General features: G+C 41.8%; 1 protein-coding gene across 6 annotated transcripts in view; it reads right to left on the minus strand.

Annotated features, from left to right (window-relative positions):
• Nucleotides 1-928: 928 nt before the first annotated feature.
• Nucleotides 929-22,667, minus strand: part of LOC140189937 (glutathione hydrolase 1 proenzyme-like) — an 87,298-nt gene continuing 65,559 nt past the window's right edge. For 2 of the 6 annotated variants that reach the window (XM_072246305.1, XM_072246300.1), the window contains one exon: nt 15,462-19,823. In XM_072246305.1, coding sequence (XP_072102406.1) covers nt 19,659-19,823 — 165 coding nt within the window. In that variant the 3' untranslated portion in view covers nt 15,462-19,658. The other 4 variants (XM_072246303.1, XM_072246302.1, XM_072246304.1 and 1 more) reach the window with 4 other exon arrangements.

Raw genomic sequence — 22,667 nt, forward strand, 5'->3', positions numbered from 1 at the left:
ATGATTGTTCTTGGCAAATTTTTCTGCAGAAGGGGTTTGCCATTGACTTCTTCTGGGCAGTGTCTTCACAAGACTGGTGATCCCAGCCTTTATCAATACTCTTCAGAGATTGTCTGCCTGGCGTCAGTGGTCGCATAACCAGGACTTGTGACATGCACCGGCCGCTCATACGGCCATCCACCATGGCTTCACGTGACCCTGATCGGGGTGGGGGGGGGGAGGCTAAGCAGGAGTTACATCTTGCCCAACTTACACCTCCTTTGGTAGAGATATATTCCCACCCCACTGTCAGTCTTCCTTCAGTCACTACCTAAGTAAAATGTAGGTCCTCCACTCTCCAAAATGGATGTCAAGGTCATCCCAATGCAGCTCAATTCATGGATACTAATCTCTTTGGAAGGTGACTTGTACAAAGAGAGGTCCCTCAGACGAGAACGTGGAGAATAGCAAGGTGAACCTGTCTTGTTATGCCATGCTCTACTCTGCATTAATAGATCAGGTCACCTTGTAAATGAGAACTGATTTTCTTTTGAGGCTTGCTCTGTCTACAATACTCACATTTCTTATACTTCTAATAGCTTCCCAGATGAACTGCTGACTATATTAAAATAGTTTTAATAAGAGCTTATCATTTATAGGAGTGCTGTATGAAAACTCAGCATTAATATAAACTCCACTGCCTGTAGGATTTATTCCATCAATTTTTCACAAAAATTGAAAGGAGTTGATTAAATTAATCTTCTGAGAGTTTGAACACGAGGGTGCATCACCACAGTTAGCAGGAGTTCACAAATTCTAAGCAATTATACTGTCACGATTTTGTAATGAACCAGCAGCAAGAGATGACAAATTGAGTCGGGTTTTAATATTAAAACCATTATATTTATTTACATCTACTCAAAAACATAGAAAATTAAATAAACTACTTTCTTAAACAGAAGTTAACAGTGTTATGCGTCTATGGCTCCCAAAGAGTCAAACCTAGAACCCGTTCTTAACAAATCTTACTCAAGCTCAGTCTTAAAGTAGCAGTTCAGAGAGTCCCAGTAATTCACGAGATAGGTGAGAGGAGAGACTTGTGGATTCACAATGCAGTGACGAGGCGATCACGACGAATCCCGAAGATTCCTCGGCTATTGAACGAAGAAACGGTTACTGAAGATCCCAGCTGAGGAATACTGTTCTGAAGTCCATGAAGAGCGATTTCGCAAAGTAACTGTCACAAAATCCACACCCATGGATCATACAAAAGACAGACGCTTCTCCACAATGCTCAGTGTGCTGCTGATTAACCTAATCCTTTGGGTATGGGTAAGCATTAGACTTTACCCTTCTCGATCGTGAGTTATTCCCTGAAGCCAGCTTGAAGCCTACGATCTTCACTCTCTCTCTCTTTCCTTTGACTCCCTTCTCAACAAAATGTCTACATTTCTTTTATACCGTCGGCATACATCATATGATAACGCTCACAAAAATGAAACTGTGGACTCAAAGTAAAGTGAAACTGAGGACACGTAACAATACAAACTACAGTTGAAACTTCAGATTAACATAGCCTGTTGTACTTCATGCAGAATTATAGTAGGCTTCACAATCAAACTGAGGGTTGGGGACATTTTTGGGATTAGGATGTATAGCAAAATATTGACTATTAACTTCAGCAACTAATTTCAGCCACCAATCTTCAGATCTGAATATGGACTGTAGATTAAATTTAAAATGAAGCTCCAGACAATGGGTTCCAAAGAGCCATGATCCGTGTTAATTGGAAAAGCCGGACAATGCTGATTTAGCATTTATTTTGGGTGCCTGTAGTGTGGGAGCGAAGAAGATGTGAAAGTTGTATGTAATTCAAAGGAAGCATTGTAGATACATTGTAAATACCTTTGGTCTTTAGCATATAAAATGCCATGTAATGTTGGGTGGAGCAGGCCTTTTCCCCTGAAGGGGATCTCATTACGATGCCTGTTGTGGAATAAAGAGATTATTTCATGCCTACCAGCCGCGTCTCTCCAGTGACTTTGTTTCCGCGACAACTCTGCGCAATTCAACTGGACACTTCACTATAATTTATAATGAAGCTTTAAGCAGTTTCAGTAATGATGTATTTACTAAGCCCCAAAGTAATTTATTGTAAAATATGAAGTATAGGAAAACTTGGTTGTTTATTCCCAGAGAGTTACAAGTTAAATGGTCCGTGTGAAAGAAGATGCACAGCAATTGAAAAATGCCTTTTGCCCAACAGATTGTGCCCTGAATCCAATATACGGATTAAGGTTGGCCCTTATTTCTTTTCAATTGACTTTAGATGATATAAAATTGATCAAATTGGGCTTGGCTTGTCTTAGTTCTGAGCCAGATGATTTGTTGGTTCAAGCCCCACTCTAGAGAGTTGACCCCGTGAGCCAAACTGACACTGCTAGCATCAGTGTCATTGGGGTGCTGTCCTTTGGAGGTGATGTCAATCAAGCCCTTGACAATCCCCCAAGTAAACAACACCAGAGCACAAAGAGAGCGAGAAGCGGAACAGTAAGTTACTCCCATGTTTCTGCATAATATGAACTCAAAGTGCAAAGTTAAAAGTAAATTTATTATCAAAATATGTATATGTCACCATATGCTATCCTGAGATTCATTTTCCTGCGGGCATTTACAGTAGAACAAAGGAGTTGGCAGTTTAAATGGTTCAGCACAGACTAGATGGGACAAAGGGGCTGACTCTAAATACAATAGAATCAATGAAAAACTACAAACAAGCAAAGACTGACCAACAATCAAAAGAAGATAAAATGTGCAAACTATATAATACTAATAATAATAATAATAATAAATAATGCCGAGCACATGAATTGGAGAGTCCTGGAAAGCGAGTCCATAGATTGTGGAATCAGTTCAGAGTCAGGGTGAGTGAAGTTATCCTCACTGGTTCAGGAGCCTGATGGCTGAAGGGTAATAACTGTTCCTGAAGCTGGTAGTGTGGGACCTGAGGCTCCTACGATGGCAGGAGCAAGAAGAGAGCGTGGCGTGGATGGTGGGGAATCCTTGATGTTGGAATTGGAGGTCCTCAACGAACATTATATTTAAAAATAAGTTTAATTTGTTCGTCACTTCACTGGTTATGGGTGTTTTCTGAGTATACATTCTGCAACATTATAGCAGAAATATACAAACAATTGCAGTAGTGTGTACTATCTACAAGATGCACTGCAACAACACACCAAAGTTCCTAAGGCAGCGCCTTCCAGACCCTCGACTGCCACCATCTAGAAGGACGAGAATAGCAGATGCCAACACCACCACTTGGAAATCCCCTTCTAAGTCACTCACCATCCTGACTTGGAAACATATCACTGTTCCTGCATTGTCTCTGGATCAAAATCATGGAATTCCCTCGCTAACAGCACCGTAGGTATACCCACACCTCAGGGACTGCAGCGGTTCAAGAAGGCAGCTCATCACCACCTTCTCATGGGCAACTAGGGATGGGCAATAAATGCTGGCATAGCTGGCGATGCCCACATCCTGTAAATGAATAAAAAAATACTTTAAAGCTTTGGGATATAATTAGGTTGTAAACATTTTATTTCTTTACACAGCAAAGCACTGGCCTTGAAACAATTACACTTAGCTCAATTTGATTGATGATATTGACTATCAATAATTAGAGGTTACCTTTGTTAGGAAACTATTTGAAATGTGCTGCCATCGATGACTTAAAAAAATAAATGTTTTCTTAACCTGTCTCTGGCCATGCACTCAGAATGACAATGTTCTCAATGTAAAGCTGTGGGCCACAAAACCACTTCTGTTTCTGAGGTAAACACTTGCACAGTTTTCTCCGTCAATCTTTGTTCATGATTATTCAAAAATCCTCCCGGGACCTTTGCTGCAGTCAAATACTTTCCACAAGACTGCAGACTGTAAAGATGAGTAACGAGGAAGTGAGACCTTCCTTTCAGTGAAAAGTGACAGCAGAATCTCACTCAGATGTCGGAGTGCTGCACCAGACAGTCAAAGAAAGCAGAATTGCCAAAGGTATTGGATTTACATGAAATATTAAAACAATCCTGCTGCGTGCACTAAATCTTGTAAAAGGACAGGATGTTCTGACAGAGTTTTCAGAGAAGACCAGTTAATGTTCAGGATATATGAAATGGAACAGGAATTGACTAGAATCAGGTTTAATATCACTGGCATATCGCGTGAAATGTGTTGTTTTGCGGCAGTAGTGCATTGTGATACTTACTGATAAAAACTATAAATTACAATAAGAAGTATATATAAAAATTAAATTAAATTTATAGTGCAAAAAGAGAGGGAGAAAATAGTGAGCTAGAATTCATGGGTTCATTGCCCACTCAGAAATATGATAATGGCGGGGAAGAATCTGTTCCTGGAACATTGAATGTGTGTCTTTGGGCTCCTGTATATGCCTCCTTCTTGATGGCAGTAATGAGAAGAAGGCATGTCCTGGCTGATGGGGGTCCTGAAGGATGAACGCTGCCTTCCAGAGGCATTGCCTTTTGATGGTGTCCTGGATTCCGGGGAAGCTAGGACACATGATGGAGCTGGCTGAGTTTACAACTTCCTGCAGCTTTTTCCGACCTTGTGCAGTGTCTTCTCTGTACCAGATGGCGATGCAACTGGATAGAACATTCTCCATCATACAGCTGAAGAAATTTGTGAATATCTTTGGTGACCTACCAAATTTCTTCAAACTCCAAAAGGAATATGGCTGCTGTTGTGCCTTCTTTGCAATTGCATCAAAACGCTGGGCCCAGGATAAATCCCCAGAGATATTGACACCCAGGAACTTAAAACCGCTCACCGTTTCCACTGCTGGTCCCTCGGTGAGGACTGGTGTGTGTTCCCTCGACTTCCCCTCCCTGAAGTCCACAATCAATTCCTTGGTCTCACTGACAATGAGTGCAAGGTTGTTGCTGCTACACCTCTCAACCAGCTGATCTATCTTGCTCCTTAACACCTCCTCGTCACCATCTGAAATTCTGCAAACAATAGTTGTGTCCTTGGCAGATTTATAGAAGGCATTTGAGCTGTGCCTAGCCATGCAACCGTGGCTGTAGAGAGAGTAGAGCAATGACTATTCACCCCTCTTGACTGCCGAGAGTGAGATCATGGCTGGCCTTTCACCTTCATGTCACTTTACTACACGACCTGCACCACATCCCTCAAATTCCTCATAACTAAAAATCTATTAACCTCTTGTCCTTTATATACTTAATAGCGCAGCTTCTTTCAGTGAAGATTCACGACCTCTCTAGGGGGAAAGAAATTTCTTCTCATTTCCTGAAGAAGGGTCTTGGCCCAAAACATCGACTGTTTCTTAATTTCCATAGATGCTGCCTGACCTGCTGTATTCTGCTGTGTTTTAGACTATAAGATATAGGAGCAGGATTAGGCCATTTGGCCCATTGATTCTGCTCCACCATTTCATCATGGCTGATCCATTTTCCCTCTCAGCCCCAATCTCCTGCCTTCTTCCCGTATCCCTTCATGCCCTGACCAATCAAGAATCTATCAACCTCTGTCTTAAAGATACATACAGACTTGGCCTCCACAGCTGCCTGTGGCAAAGAATTCCACAGACTCACCACTCTTTGGCTGAAGAAATTCCTCCTCATCTCCAGTCTAAAAGGACACCCCTCTATTCTGAGGCTGTGTGCATTGCATTGGGTTCCAGTGTCTCCAGGCTTCCTCATGTTTATGTCATTCTTCTCATTTCTGTCCCAAGTCACTGTACCTTGTATTTCAGCTGACTGGTCTGCCTAGTACCGGGAGAAGGGGTGTTCTATAAGAGGTGCAAACCACTGTACCTTTATAGAATCATGACCTTAATTATAGTTAGACCAGTCAGCTGAAACATCAAAATGAAGACACAAGAGAGTGCCGTTGCTAGAACTGGAAGCATCAGGTCTGCATGTATCCTACGTACATGGAGTATAGATCAGTACCGCGAGGAACAAGTCCTTCAGCCCACAATATTGAGCCAAGCTATTTACACTGGTTCCTTCTGCCTACACAACTTCCTTTTCCCTCCATCCTCTGCACTCTCATGTGCTTTTCTAAAATTATGAGGGGTTAGATAGAGTTGACGTGGAAAGGCTTTTTCCATTGAGAGTGGGGGAGATTCAAACAAGAGGACATGAGTTGAGAGTTAAAGGGCAAAAGTTTGGGGGTAATATGAGGGGGAACTTCTTTACTCAGAGAGTGGTAGCTGTGTGGAACGAGCTTCCAGCAGAAGTGGTTGAGGCAGGTTCGATGTTGTTGTTTAAAGTTAAATTGGATAGATATATGGACAGGAAAGGAATGGAGGGTTATGGGCTGAGTGCCGGTCGGTGGGACTAGGTGAGAGTAGCGTTCAGCACGGACTAGAAGGGCCAAGATGGCCTGTTTCAGTGCTGTAATTGTTATATGGTTATATGGACTGCTTAAATGTCACACCTAGTAGCACATTCCAGTCACCCACCTCTCTCTGTGTAAATGAACTTTCGCCTTCGCACCTTAAATGTACGCCCTCTAGTATTAAACGTTTCAACCATGGGAATAATGACAAACAAGAGAAAACTTGCAGATGCCGGAAATCCGAGCAACGCTCTCAAAATGCTGGAGGAACTCAGCAGGCCAGGCAGCACCTATGGAAAAGAGTACAGTCGACATTTTGGGCCGAGACCCTTCAGCAGGCCTGAAACATCAACTGTTTACTCTTTTCCATAGATGCTGTCCAGCCTGCTGAGTTTCTCCAGCATTTTGTGTGTGTTGATGGGAATAATGACATTGGTTTTCTACCTGATCCTCATTTTATAAACTTCTGTCAAGTCTCTCCTCAGCCTCTGATGCTCCAGAGGACTTCTGTGAGAACTGAAGTTCAAAGTTTAAACTACATTTACTACTATATACAACCATGAAATATGTCTTCTTACAGGCAGCCACAAAGCAAAGAACTCATTTCAAAAGAGACTGTCAAACATCCAATGCACAGAAAAAAACCACAAACCGTGCAAACAATAAAAGTAAACAAATAACATTCAGGACTGAAGTTCACGGAAGTGAGCCCGCGGACACGAAGCTGGTCACAAGCGATCCGCAAGCCTGTTAGTTGCAGGTCATATCCTCAGTTCAGCGCAGAGACGAGTAAACCTCGCTGAGTAGTGAGCTGAACACCGGTCCGGTTCTCACCTCAGGCCCCAACACCCTGACCTTTTCAACCAGGCCTAGCACTTTGGTCGGCCAAATCTCCAGTCGTCCCTTGCCCTCAGACCCGGGTCCTGCTGTTCGACATGCTCGCAGGCCTCGGCCTGGCTGACTCAATTCGGTCCTTACCTGACTTTGCTTAAATCGGTCAAATGTCAGGCTGACCATTGTTCTTGGGCCTGGACTTGCCATCTTGCACCTTCAAGACTTCAGTTCACACTGCAAAAAATGTCCAGTCATACAGGCAGTTTAAAAGTTCAACTCCAAAAGGGAAGTTACAGGCTACTACTGATTGCAGTGACTGTTTTTGAGAAAAAATGTTATTAATAAGGTACTTGCTGCCAGCAAGTCATTGCTGTGATTCACCAACACCATCTTAAACTGGAAGTATGTGTTTTTCAGTGAGATCACCTTTCATTCTTACAAATTTTAGAGAATAATCTGTTGATTTTAGGAGGAAAAGGATTGTGACGAGTCCTGTATACATTCTGGGAGACGAAGCTGCGGTGGTTAGAGGAGTACAAATACCCGGGGGTTCACCTCGACAGCAGACTTGACCGGAAAACCAACACCAAGGCTGCTTACAAGAAGGGGATGAGCAGAGTCTATTTTCTAAGGAAGCTGAGATCCTTCAATATGTGCAGCAGGATGTTGGAGATCTTTTACCAGTCGGTTGTGGCGAGTGCAGTCTTCTTTGGGGCTTTATGTTGGGGGAGCAGCATCGGTCTAGACTAAATAAACTCATCAAAAAGGCTGGGTCTGTCCTTGGCTACAGCCTGGACTCTTTTGAGTTAGTGGTGGAGAGGAGGTCACTTAACAAATTGTTATCCATTATGGACAATCAGGCACATCCTCTCCATGACCTACTGAATAAGCAGTGGAGCACCCTTTCAAACAGACTCATTCAGCTCCACTGTCACAAGGATCGTTACAGAAAATCTTTCCTACCAAATGCAATAAGCATATACAACAGTTCATCTCTGTGCAACAGGAGAACACACATCACAGTACAATATTCTCTGCTTTATTATTTTGTACATTATTATTGCACATTGGTAAATTATTATTGTGTATATTGTTATTCCCTACTTTATTATTTGTTGTCTTCACGCTGTTAAGTGTGTTTTTAAATATTGCTGCTGTAACGAAAGAATTTCTCAATTGGGATCAATAAAGTACTTATTATTATTATTCTAGGGGTTTCAATGGTTTCAATAGGTACATTTAATGTCCGAGAAATGTATACAAAGTACATCCTGAAATTCTTTTTCTTCCCACACATCCACGAAAACAGAGGATGAATGACAGTTAAATGTTGGAAACACAAAGCCCCCCCAGTTCCCCCTCCCACACATAAACAGCAGCAAAGCAACGACTCCCCCGTCCCCCACCAGCAAAAAAAGCATCAGCGCCCGCCACAGCACACTCACGTGTACAGCAAAGCATCAATAAAGACACAGACTTGCAGCACCCCGAAGACTACTCGTTCATTATGATTATTATTACTATTACTAATCTTTCACAGGAGAAGTCCACCAGTTCAGAAATCAATCTGCAGTATATTTGTTTCACTCCCTTTGTTGGAAATATATTCATACTTGGGTAGGGAGCCCAGATCAGTAATAATATTCCAGATGCAGCCCATCAATTGAAACAAAACGCTTCTACTCTTGCAATCAGATCCTCTTGCAATAAAGACCAAGGAGCAAATGGAGAAAAAAAATCACAGGTGTTGGAAACCGAGAGTAAAAAGAGAAAATACTGGAAATACTCAGCAGGTCAGGCTGCATCTGTGAGGGGAGAAACAGCATTTTCTGCTTTTATCGGTATGTAGAGGAGAGTGTATTGACTGGCTGCATTACGGCCTGGTATGGAAACACCAACGCCTTTGAATGGAAAATCCTATAAAAGGTAGTGGATTCTGCCCAGTACATCATGGGTAAAGCCCTCCCAACCATTGAGCACATCTACATGAAACGCTGTCGTAGGAAAGCAGCATCCATCATCAGAGATCCTCACCACCCAGGCCATGCTCTTTTCTGCCCTATTCTAGATCTGTATTTCTAGAATAGGGTGACACGTTGACCTGGATGAGGAAGTTGAAGGGTTTGCTGATGACACAAAAGTTGGAGGTGTTGTGGATAGTCTGGAGGGTTGTCAGAGGTTATAGCGGGACATCGATAGGATGCAGAACTGGGCTGAGAAGTGGCAGACAGAGTTCAACCTGTGTGAAGCGGTTCATTTCAGTAGGTCAAGCTTGAAGACAGAATATAATATTAATGGTAAGACTCTTGGCAGTGTGGAGGATCAGCGAGATCTTGGAGTCCGTGTCCATAGGAGACTTAAAGCTGCTGCATGTTGACAGTGTTGTTGAGAAGGTGTATGGTGTGTTGGTCTTCATCAACCATGGGATTGAGATCAAGAGCCGTGAGGTAATGTTATAGCTATATAAGACCCCACTTGGAGCGCTGTGCTCAGTTCTGGTCACTTCACAACAGGAAAGATGCGTATGCTGCAGAGACAGTGCAGAGGAGGTTCGCTGATGGGCAGACCTGCAGTCATTTAAGTTCTTAATGTCCAGCAGGGTCTTGCAATTGTAACAAATACATTTAAAAAGGACAATAACACTTTTGGTTGACCCTATAGAAGTTGCTGCGATCGAATGCAATGCCATCTTACCAGAAGCTCTTTTGGTTCCTATGTAGCTGCAGGTTCAAGTCTTGGCTTCTCTGAACCCTGTTCTGCTGGCCCAAGGCTGGATAGAAAGAAGGGCCGAACAGAAATATCGTCTGGGTAGTTTCTTGCACTGCCTGGCAAATTTACAACTAGAAGAGTATGAGAGGGCTGAAAGTACAATTTGCCCTCGTGCAAATAATGACATAAAGATTCCTACCCACATTAAACCAAATGTATGGACACTTGACTGACATTTATATTATTCCAACAAAGCAAATATATGTAAGCAAATGACCTAACATTTCACAATCAATATCGTCTTTTGTTGCTTGGTCCTCCAGTTTAAGATGGCCCCACTTGCTGGTTTAAGTGACTACTTTCTGGTGGCCAATGAAACAAAGGAAGCAACTAAATACTTTGTTATTCACACTTTTTCTGTTAAATGATCGCTGCAGACAGTATCCTATGGTTTCCCCGCTGGAGTTGAGCTGTACGATCTGACATTTTGGCAGTGTGGATGGAGTCTCGTTTGGCGGGGCCATTGCAGCATGTCTGGGCTGGAGTTGCTGGAGTGGACTCGGAGGCAATTCAATGCGGCGGAGGTGAGGGGTTAAGAGTCGAGCCTGAATTGGAAAGGTCAGGTACTGGCCCAATCAAGGTGGCGGAGCACGAACCCGCGAGCGGGGAACGACCCGAGGTTTAGACAACTTAAGCACTTAAATGGCTGGGGTGTCAGGCTCAGAGGCAAGAGACAGGCTGGTTTGGCTCACTCACAGCACGCTGGAGGAACTCAGCAGGTCGGGCAGCATCCGTGGAAACGATGAGTCAACGTTTCAGGCCGGAACCCTTCGTCAGGACTGTAGAGGGAAGGGGCAGAGGCTCTATAAAGAAGGTGGGGGGAGGGCGGGAAGGAGAAGGCTGGTAGGTTCCAGGTGAAAAACCAGTAAGGGGAAAGACAAAGGGGTGGGGGAAAGGAAACAGGGAGGTGATAGGCAGGAAAGGTGAAGAAGGAATAGGGGAAAACACAATGGGTAGTAGAAGGAGGCGGAACCATGAGGGAGGTGATAGGCAGCTGGGGGAAGGGGCAGAGTGAAATAGGGATAGGGGAAGGGAGGGGGAGGGAATTACCGGAAGTTGGAGAATTCTATGTTCATACCAAGGGGCTGGAGTCTACCGAGACGGTATATGAGGTGTTGCTCCTCCAACTGCAAGGTTTGCTGATCTCTGGGCTGGACTGCGGCTGTAGTCTGCATCTAGTGGGTTTCTGGATCGTCGGCTGCGATGCCTGGCGTTGCGAACTTCAGGTCTGAATGCTCTCTGCTTGCTTTTATTGTTTGCACAATTTGTTTGCTTTCCCCCTTTTCTGCACACCGGGGATTGAACGGCCTTTTTTTTGTTTTTAACGGGTTCTATTGGGGTTCTTTGCTTGGTGGCTGCCTGTAAGGAGACGAACCTCAAAGTTGTACAAAGTATGCATACTTTAATAAGAAAACGGACTTCGAATTAGTAAAGTAGAATATCAAAAGTACTGAAATCCTGAAGAAGGGTCTTGGCCTGAAATGTCAACTGTTTATTCATTTCCATAGATGCTGCCTGACCTGCTGAGTTTCTCAGCATTTTGTGTGTGTTGCTATCAAAAATACTGCCTTTTCACTGATTTTATTTGATGTACAATTTCTTTAAAGGCCACTTCTGGAGTTGAATGGTTTCAAACTCCTTTTCAATCTCTCTTCAACTGCTTTTTCCCCAATAATACTCATCAGAAAGCAGAGAATCAATGTTCCTTATAAGCTGTTCCTGACCAGACTATATTGGTCATTCCATATGTTCTGCTACCCTTCTGTCTACTTTGATAAAGCTTGACAAACATCAATCGGCTATAAAGCTCGACAAATATCAATTGGCTACAAAGCTCAACAAATATCAATCGGCCACCAATCTTAACATCTTTCTGCGTGCAAACTGTCTGCAGCAAATCTTAATATTCCAACTGTGACTACACTTCACAGTTAGAGCTTTGGTTTGTCAACTCCAACTCTCGAAAACATCTACCTATGTACCACGTTGAGCGTTCTGACTGGCTGCATTACCGTCTGGTATGGGGAGGGGGGAGGGGGCTCCTGCACCAGATTGAAGTAAGGTGCAGAAACTAGTAAAGCTAGTCAGCTCCATCACTAGTATCCAAGACACCCTCGAGGAGTGGTGCCTCAGAAAGACCTCGCTCATTATTGAGGACCCCCACCACCCAGGACATGCTCTCTTCTCATTGCTACCGTTGGGAAGGAGGTCAGAAGCATTAAGGCACAACCTCAGTGATTCAGGAACAGCTTCTCCCCCTCTGCCGTCTGATTTGTAATTGGACATTGAAGCCATGAATACTACCTCACTACGTTTTATTTTTTGTTCTTCTTGCAATACTTATTTTAACTTAACTATTTAATGGACATATATATGTATAATACATATACATATATTACATATACATATGTGTATATATATATATATATATAAAGTATATACTTAATTAAATTTAATTTTTTAATCTATATTTATTTATCATGTATTTCATTGTACTGCTGGCATAAAGATTACAAATTTCACAACATATGCCATCGATATTACATGTGATTCTGATCATTTGATCTAGCTCAAGGTTTTGAAAGGTATATATATGGCGAGGGGCCTCAGCCCGAAAAATTGACTATGTGTTCATTCCCATAGATGCTGCCTGACCTGCCGAGTTCCTCCAGCATTTTGTGTGCATTGCTATATAAACGTAATATTTTTGCATCTATTTCCCTCTGACTAGATTTCTGTGGCTACACCTGGGTGCAATAATTGGATATGTAACGGCCAAGAGTTAGGGTTCAGCAGACAATAAACAGAGCTATTGCATTTGATTCTTTCCCGCAAACTTCCGTGATATCATGCACAAGAGTAAAGACGAATGGTTCTTAAAATCAGGTCCGACAGCAGTTTTATTCCTCCCCAGATTGAGAACCAATCTTTGAACAACATTTTGATTTTTCAAAATAGTTCTGAGATGTTTCTGATCTTTCAAAAGCTTTGAAAACTTAAAAATATTAAATCACTTCATATTATTTGAAGCATTGGTTCATTAACGAATCACTATGAAGATTGAAACAGGGATCTCGGAAAGAATTTAAAATGTCTAAAGCACTGAAAATGTATTTTTAGATTAACAGGCAAGTCTTTGGAACATGCACATCTGTTCTTTTACATTTAAATCAACGGAAAAACAGTGTCTCCTCAGACCTGGCAACCAATACTTGTGTGCATTCTTTCCTCAAGTAGAGGGCAATCAGCTCTCACTCTCTTGATGAGCACACTGAGTTCAGGATTGCATTGAATAGTGCAATTTCTCAATACAGGAGGGTTTTCATTCCCAGAAAACAGTCTGCAACACAATTTACCATGGCATGTATTTGATAAATGAAGGTGTGTTCTTACAGGAAGACTTGCTCTCAAACATAAACCGCTGCGGATGCACAATCTAAAGGCAAGGGAACTTTGATTTTATTGTAGGCTGAAGAGGAAAGGTAGTTCATTTAAGTTACAAAAAATGTAAGATCATTTTTCTAGTTAAAGTATCATTATGTAAGTATTAACAGAGGAGGTTGCCATTAGAAAATAGAACATAGAAACCTACAGCACATTACAGGCCCTTCGGCCCACAATGTTGTGCCGACCATGTAACCTGCTCTAGAAACTGCCTAGAGTTTCCCTACCACATAGCCCTCGAGTTTTCTAAGCTCCAGGTACCTACCTAAGAGGTTCTTAAAAGACCCTATTGTATTTGTTTTCAAGGCAAATCTATTAAGTGGCCTTCTGCTGTAAATCAACAACTGCATTCATTGTTCTTGGTAAACTAGTTTAATTTTCTGTATGCATAGTGAAATTATTCCTTTTATCAATATAAATTTGATCAAAGAAAATCTTTATTCCATTTCTCAAAACTTGTGGTATTTATGTTACTCCACAAGGGCGGATTGACGTTACTCCGCAGGGGTGAATTGACGTTACTCCACACGGGCAAATTGACGTTACTTCGCAAGGACGAACTAATGTTACTCCGCACGGGCGAATTGACGCTACTCCGCATGGGCGAATTGATGTTACTCCACACGGGTGAATTGACGTTACTCCACACGGGCAAACTGCTGTTATTGTGTTACTGCCATAACATAGAGGAACTTTTCAAGGAGTGATGACGTCAGGTGCTGACGATTTTGCCATCATTATTTCTGCAAATGCAATGCTGCGTGGTAGAAGTCTGATAACTACATGTATCACATTGCACCAAAATTCATTTTGCCTGGGAAGTTAGACTTGTAAGGCTATAAGATATAGGAGCAGACTTGGGCCGAGTCTCTACCACCATTTCATCATGGCTGATCCATTTGTTTTCTCAGCCCCGACCTCCTGCCTTCTCCCCGTATCCATTCAAGAATCTATCAACCTCTGTCTTTAATATGCCCAAAGACTTGGCTTCCACAGCCGCCTGTGGTAATGAATGCCACAGATTCATCACTCTCTAGCTAAAGAAATTCTTCCTCATGTTATGTACACGCAACCCTGTAAAAGCATCAGCAGCAATAGAACACACCTGGAGTCGGGTTTTGATGTTGAACAACACTATCTTTATTAGTAACTACTTAATATAGTACCTTAAATAAGATAACCAAAAGTTAGCAGTGTTATCTCAATATATGTGTGTGAATATAATTCCAAAACTCATTCAAACTCGGGTGGCAAGATTTAAAGTCATGCGATGGTAATGTAACTAAGTTCAGTTCAATGCACCGAGTTGTTCTGGTTATGAGAGAGAAATTTGTAATCCGAGGCGAAATCCACGATAGGAGAAAAACAAGTAAGCAAGTGTCGTCGGTCTTCCGTCATCAGCTCCGAATCCACACGTGAAGTATCACCGACAGTGATCTTCACAGAATATCCTTTCTCATGAGTGGTTACCACAATACCACGCCCGAATTCAGCTACGGGTCATCCCAAAGTGGTGACCACAGGGTACTCAAACCCAATCCGCGTATGGATTATCACCAACAGTAGCTTATCACAAAGGGGACCCTCTTCGAGGGAAAACTACCACCCAGGCAAGGGTAGACACACCGGTAGATTCCGCACGGTTACCCCAATCACACAATGTGATAGCCACTTATCATGACATGCGAAATAACTCCAACAGTGATTTGCCACAGGGGTGCCTTTCTTCAGTGAACTACCACACCCAGTCAAAGGGTAAACACACATGTGGTATTCACAAAGGTTTTCCCTTCACCAGAGAACCCACTCCTGTGACAATCACACTTTCGTATTCGCTGGAATCATGCTCACCCTTACGGGCTACTAGGAGAGAGTCCAAACAGTGACCCCTTTGTCACTAGGTTTCTTCTATTTCAAACCTTCCTCTCCCCTCCTCTCTGCAAACTTCTTCTAGTTGCAGCACTTATGAGAGTCATTTATCAATACCCTGGATCGATCTCAACTCACCCCTTTGGGCTACTGAAAGTTTAAACCAGCGACCCCACTCACTGGTGTCTTTCCATGATCGAACCCATCTGGACTCTGACCACGTGTCTCCCTGTCTCCGTGAGAGAATCATCTGACCTTGCTTATTCAAAACAAGCCGTGGACTTGTATAAACAATCAATTGTCCATCAAATAACTCCACCTCTCTCACCGTAGTAACCAAGCAATTTTGTAGTCAATAGAAACCCAACAGTGTCCAAAAGTCAGTCTCATTCTCTCGGTGTTTTAAAGTGACAGTCCACAGGAAAAAAATGAACCCTAGGGGTATATAACACTCATCTCTATTCTAAAAGGATGCCCCTCTATTCTGAGGCTGTGTCCTCTGGTCCTAGACTCTCCCACCACAGGAAATACCCTCTCCACATCCACTCTATAAAGGCCTTTCAACATTTGATAGGTTTTAATGAGGTCACCTCTCATTCTTCTGAATTCTCGTGAATACAGGCCCAGAGCCACCAAACACTCCTGATATGACAAGCCTTTCGATCCCAGAATCATTTTTGTGAATCTCCTTTCAATCTTCCCTAAAGTCAACATATCTTTTCTTAGATAAACTGATCACAATACTCCAAGTGAAACCTCACCAGTGCCTTATAAAATCTGAGCATTACATCCTTGCTTTTATATTCTAGTCTTCTCGAAATGAATACTAACATTGCATTTGGCTTCCTTACCACCAAGTCAACTTGTAAATTAACCTTCAGGGAATCCTGCACGAGGACTCCCAAGACCCTTTGCACCTCAGACTTTTGAATTTTCTCTCCATTTAGTAAACTGCGCAAGAAGGAAATATTTGGGAAAAATGTTAAAGATCCAGAATTTAAAATTAAAAGAGACAATGAGAAAGATGTCAAAAGTTGATTTCTTTAAAGGTCAGAAATTATTAACTTGAACAACTTGCTGTGCATTTCTAATATTTTGACTTTTTATTCGAAATTCTTTAAATTGTAAATACCTTTAGTTTCCACTCTGTTAGAAACCATATTTTTTCACAAAAAAAAGAACGTGGGATTAAGAATAAGTAAAATTGTTAATTCTAAATTGATTAAACAGTTCGCTAAGTACACATAAATTAATGTGTAGACAAAGAGACATTATCCACCTTCCTAAAGTACATTGTGCCACAATTACAACACATATCAATCTGTGCAATTTAACGTTGTGTTTTGCAATTAGACAACACCTACTGCAGTCAAGCAGAAATCTGAGCACAGAATAACAGAACATTTGATTCAATCAAATCTGAGCATGCACATTGTTGATGGAAAAAGCACTTTTCTTGTTTAGTGGCAGGAAAATTACATGCCAAAGGATTTGTCATATAGTCTTGGTTATTTCATCATGTTGTTTGGTAAACATTTGTCTGTTCAGCAAAAAGTTATTATGGAGCCAAAAGAAGAATTTTAAAAGGTGATGTTATGGAGTGCAAGTCAAGAGCAATTGGCAAATATCATGTTATTTCCATCTTTGAAAGCCAGAAGACTAACTTCTGCATTTCATTTGGTTTCTCTGTCTCCTAACTGAAGTGAGAATAGGACATCAGAAGGCAATAAGTTGTTTGGGAGGATCTGAAGAACCATTTTGGGAAGGGTTAAGGTTCTCTTCTCTTGCTTTCTCTGTCACACAATACACCTAAAAGTCATGTATCGTATTGGACCTTCTATTTTGGACATTTTCAGCACTATTTTCCCTAATGCTACCTCAAAACACTGATGTGATAAGATGATCTGTACGCATGGCAGATAAAACCAAGTTTTCCATTTTACCTGGTACATGTGACAATGACAAACACATTTCTCAATTGTTTCCATGCTTCAGTTGAAATCAGGCCCAATGATGTCATTGGATGCTTTTCTTTTCATATCTAAGAAAGGACATTGCCGGCCCCAAGTAGCTGTTTGCATACAGCAGTGCCCACACCCTGGCAGATCGACAGGAGGGCTAAACCAGGTGAGGGTAGATGGTGGCCTCATATCCTGGTGAGATAGGGGCGTACCTGTCCTAGCATCCAAAGTCAGCTGGGCAGATGAGATCTACAGTGAGATCCAATGGCCAGGAAGGTGGTACCCCAACACTCAGTGGAGAGTGAAGGGCATGATGAGGTACGTGGTCATCCACTGCAGCCAAGGAAGACCCCAGTTTGTGACACATGTTTGTACTACTGGACTTGGACGTCTGAGTTCGAGAGAGTGGAACTGCCCCAGTGCAGCGGCTCTTCCAATTTAAAAGCTCTCCCGCACAGGTTTCCTGTCATCGTCGGACATGATGGACAACTGCTACCTTATGACAGCTCTCCGGCAACTGCTCAAAGGAGAAAGGTTAATATTCATACTGACAGGTACACCGTAGGAGCGGCTAAGCTGAAGGGCAATATTAACCCTCTCATTGCTGCCTGGTCTTTCAGTTCTTTACGCTGGGGCTAAAATGGACCCGAATGTCAAAGCTTCTGAAATTCTTTGAGAAGTCCAGTGAATTAGTTTCTGCTCAATAGCAAGAATACAAATGGATCTGAAATTTCGGTCGTACTTATCTGGTGTTGCACTCTGCCACTTTTGACTGATCTCTGCTTCTGTGTGTTAGCAGAGAGAGGAATAACTTATGTGCAATCTTAGAAAGGTCCAGGTAAACTTTGCTGTAATGCTTATTCATGAAGGCAGCCCATCTTAATTGACAATATTGTTCTTGTGATCAGATGTTTATGCTCATTATTACAAAACTGTGCCTTTGAAATCAAAAAAATAGCAGCTTCATTAATCTGATCATTTGACAATAAAATGATTCAGGGAACTAAAGAATGGAATGTTCTGGCCATGTAAAGACTGGTGACGTTCATTACTTTGTCCTGTGGTGAAGAAATGGACCCAGGCATTAAAAGTCTAGAAACTCTTTGAGGGTTCAACTTGTTACTTTCGCTAACTCTGATGGGAGACCAATGGACCCCTCATTGTAAGTAGTCATAGATATTCAAGGAGAAATATTAGGTGAATTCAGGTCATACATTAATATCTGTACTTAAACTCCACATGGTTTCCTGAGCCCTAAATAATCTCATCTAAATATGATATATTCAGCACTTTGTATTTTGTGTTGGATAATGTAATTGGTGGAAATGTACAGACTTCACAACCACTGACATGGGGTTGGGGGTTCACTTTAGAGGCTGGTCTGATGTGATGAGGGAATTACATGAAGGACTTTTTGTGCTCTTTGTGTTCAGGTTTTGGAGTTCAAGGCATGCATTGTTACGGTTCTTTCCTAAACTTAAAATGTCTCATGCCGTTTTATTTGTGAAAACCTACATTAGCATGGTCTTTGTTAAAGGACTAATGGAACCCTCATTCTAACCCTCAATAGACCAATGGAAGGGCCATTGGAATCCTCATTGTAACCCACAATGTACCAATGGAAGGACTAATGGAATCTTCAATGGAAGGACCAATCGAACCCTAATTGTAACTATCAATGGGCCAATGAAACCCTCTTTTTAACCCTCATTGTAAGACCAATGAAACCCTCATTGGACCAATTGAAGGATCAGTGGAACCCCATCGTTACCCTCAATGGGACCATCGTTGTTACCCTCACTGTAACCCTCAATGGACCAATGGAAGCCTCAATGGAACCCTCATTGTAAGACCAACAGAACCTTCATTGTTACCCTCATAGATATTCAAGAAGAAATATTAAGAGAATTCAGTTCATTCACTGACACCATTTAAATTTTCACACAGCTTCCTGATAAGCTTTAACCTGAGCCCTAAAAATCATCTAAATATGATATGTTCACACTGTGCAATGTACTGTAGCTAGCATGGTCTTCGTTAAAGGCAGTTTATAGTTCACTTCCCAACTTCTTGCTCCCATTGGAGCAGGGAGGACATTTGAGAGCATCATTGTAAATGATTGGTTTGGAAAAGCTTGAATGGAGCACACTGGACTCCGAATGGCTGAAAATCTTTGTTGAGACTAATTACCCCCTGGCTTTGTAGTCCTGTGATTTACAGCCCTCTGGGTGCATCACAACATGGGTCTTTCTAGCTTTCAACAAAATGGTTTGGTTTGGTTCGTTTCACAATGTTAAGGTCTTCAGTGAGCCACACAGTGGTAATAATTCACAGATAAATATCCTATTCATATCCACCAAAATATTCTACGATAATTCACACAATGAGGGGCAGAAGTTGAAAAGGCCTCTGAGCACTTCAATATCCTGCAGGACAACCATCTTTACGCACGGTATCTGAAACGGCATGCCAAACGCGCCCTTCTCTTACAATAGCCTGCACCACTGAAGGCATATCGGCAAAACCAGTGAGGTGCATTTTCTTCTTTAATGCATTCTCCATTTCCTCTCGAAACCGACGGAGCTGGAGGGGGGGATCAAAATCAGAAAGTGGAAAGTGATTTGCAACCGGAAATGATTCACTTGACCAGGAATAATTTTTATAGCTGTGAGAAAGTAGGGACTGGTGCATGAAACCTTGGACACTCGATGAAAAATAGAAGGAATACAGAAACAGGGATAATTTAAAGCAAGAAAATGGTTAAAACTAAAGTAAGATGAACTAAGCAATTTCACCATTTAGCACATCACTTTGAATCCAATTAACCATGCTAATAGATTATTTGTATTTTGTACAAATTTTGTTCACCTTCAAAAATCTGTAAGGGAAGGTGGCATGGCCTTGCCTAATTTTTGCTTATATTACTGGGCAGCCAATATATGTTGTATTACTTTTTGGTCTTTCTTTTATAATCAGTCTGAGTGCCAAAAATGGGTGGCAATGGAGTTCAACTCTAATAAGAATTTCTCCATTTCCACATTTCTTGGATCTGCACTTCTCTGTCATTTGCCTAAACTAATTGTTAATCCCCTCATTAGACATACTCTGAGAATATGGGCTCAGTTCAGAAAGTATTATGGTCTTCACAGTTTCTCTCTCCCTAGTCCTATTTTACATAACCATCTTTTCCAACCTTCTATGCAAGACTTAACATTTCATGTCTGGTACAGAAAGGGCATTAGGCGCTTTGAAGATCTTTTCATAGATAATCGCTTTGCAACTTTTGAACAACTGCCTGCAAAGTTTAACCTACCTCATTTTTTTAGATATCTTCAAATTAGACATTTTATCAACCCTTTAATACCAAACTTTCCTGAGATGCTGGAAAAAAACTGTTCTGGACTTGTTTCTTTGTATAAATCCATTGGGTAAAGGTTTAATATCTACTATTCGTGATAAATTAGCGACCTTGAGGTGTACCCCCTTTGATAAAATTAGAACTGCCTGGGAGATAGATTTAAATATTTCTCTGTTCGACGAGGTTTGAAATTCAATTCTTAATTCAGTTAACTCAACCTCTTTATGCACTCGCCACTGTCTTTTGCAGTTCAAGGTTAAACATAAGGATCATATGTCTAAAACTAAATTATCGTGGTTCTATCCTGATATCAGACCCTTTTGGGACAAGTGTATAGTGGGCGAGGCTTCTCTTATCCATATGCATTGGGCTTGTCCTAGTTTGGAGAGAAGTCTTTTTAACTTTATCCCATATTCTTAATTGCCACTTAGAACCTAACCCTTTGATTGCCCTTTTTGGCACCTCGGGTGAAGTTGATATGCATTTGAGTATGACTAAACGTCGAACATTATCTTTTGCCTCTCTTTTGGCTAGAGGTTTAGTTCTTCTTAAGTGGAGAGATGTTGCCCCACCCACTCATGCTCAATGGCTTAGAGACATTTTGTCCTGATTAGTCCTTAAAAAGATTCATTATTCACTTCTTAATTCGGACATTAAGTTCCATAAGGTGTGGGGACCTTTTCTTGAATATTTTCATAATTCCTCTTTAGATTAAAGGTTTATCTTCCTTTTTTTTGTATTTTATTCCCTTACTTTCAGCTTTTTTTCTGATTAAGTTTTACGGTTTTTTTCATGTGAAATATATTATACTTTAGGTAGTAGGCTATATACTTTTTTTATATTTACAGCTCTGTGGTGACAAAAGCTCTGTTTAACTTTTCTTTACATTGAAATGGTTGGCTTGGAGTTGCGTAGTGGGAGGGTGGGGAGGATACTAACTTTATATGAATTCATTTTGGGTGCTTTTTCTTTATTGTTATGAATTGTATATTAGTCATGTTTGTTTTGCACTGTATAAATCTCTTTTTTGCTGGTGGGTTTTTCTTTTGTTGTATTGTAGAAACTCATAAAGAAATTAATAAAAAAACAAAAAAAAAACTAATTTCCAAGAGGACCACAACCTTGTCGTAGGGTTTGGAGGCTTGCATGCCTCAATAACCCAGAGAGCTATGTTGGCTGGAGTCAGGGCCTTGAGCTTTGACTCTTGGTAGGGTCACCCATGCTTAACAGGTCAAAGGGTAGGGGCCAGACTAAGAGTGGTCCACCGGCCCTCCAGGTTTGGGGGTTCAGCTCAGGGCTGATAACCCTGACTGGTCGAAAAAAAAAATGTTACAGAAACAGCAATGGAGAATCCTATTTCTGTGTGTGACGGATTTGCATGACTAACAGCAGTGAAAACCGAGAGCAAGCTACTGACACGATGAAGGAAGCCCTGAACCACACTGGAAGTACAATAGAGAAGATGGCCAAGGACAGACAGAGATGGAGGACCTTCATTGCTGCCCCAAGTGCTAGTGGTGTTACAGGCATTTGATGATGATTCTGTGCCAAGGACATTTATGGAATACAGTATAGAGCATCTGTAATTTTCAGAAATCGAAGCTTATGGGGCAATAAGATGGAGTACGCATTGGGTGAATCATCTTCCACAGGATGGCACATTTAGTAGTCACTAATGGGGACACTAGTGGGCACGTGGCCAAGTGGTTAAGGCATTCGACTAGCAACCTGAAGGTCGTGAGTTTGAGTCTCAGCTGAGGCAGTGTGTTGTGTCCTTGAGCAAGGCACTTAACCACACATTGCTCTGCGACAACACCGGTGCCAAGCTGTATGGGTCCTAATGCCCTTCCCTTGGACAACGTTGGTGTCATGGAGAGGGGAGACTTGCAGCATGGGCAGCTGCTGGTCTTCCATACAACCTTGCCCAGGCCTGTGCCCTGGAGAGTGAAGACTTTCCAGGCGCAGGTCCGTGGTCTCGCAAGACTAACGGATGCCTTATTTTTAATGGGGACACACCAACTACACTCCTACACTGTCACGTGACTATCAAAAACTTTTTTATTTAGACT

This window comes from Mobula birostris, chromosome 29 (genome assembly GCF_030028105.1).
Source record: "Mobula birostris isolate sMobBir1 chromosome 29, sMobBir1.hap1, whole genome shotgun sequence".
Classification (NCBI taxonomy): domain Eukaryota; kingdom Metazoa; phylum Chordata; class Chondrichthyes; order Myliobatiformes; family Myliobatidae; genus Mobula; species Mobula birostris.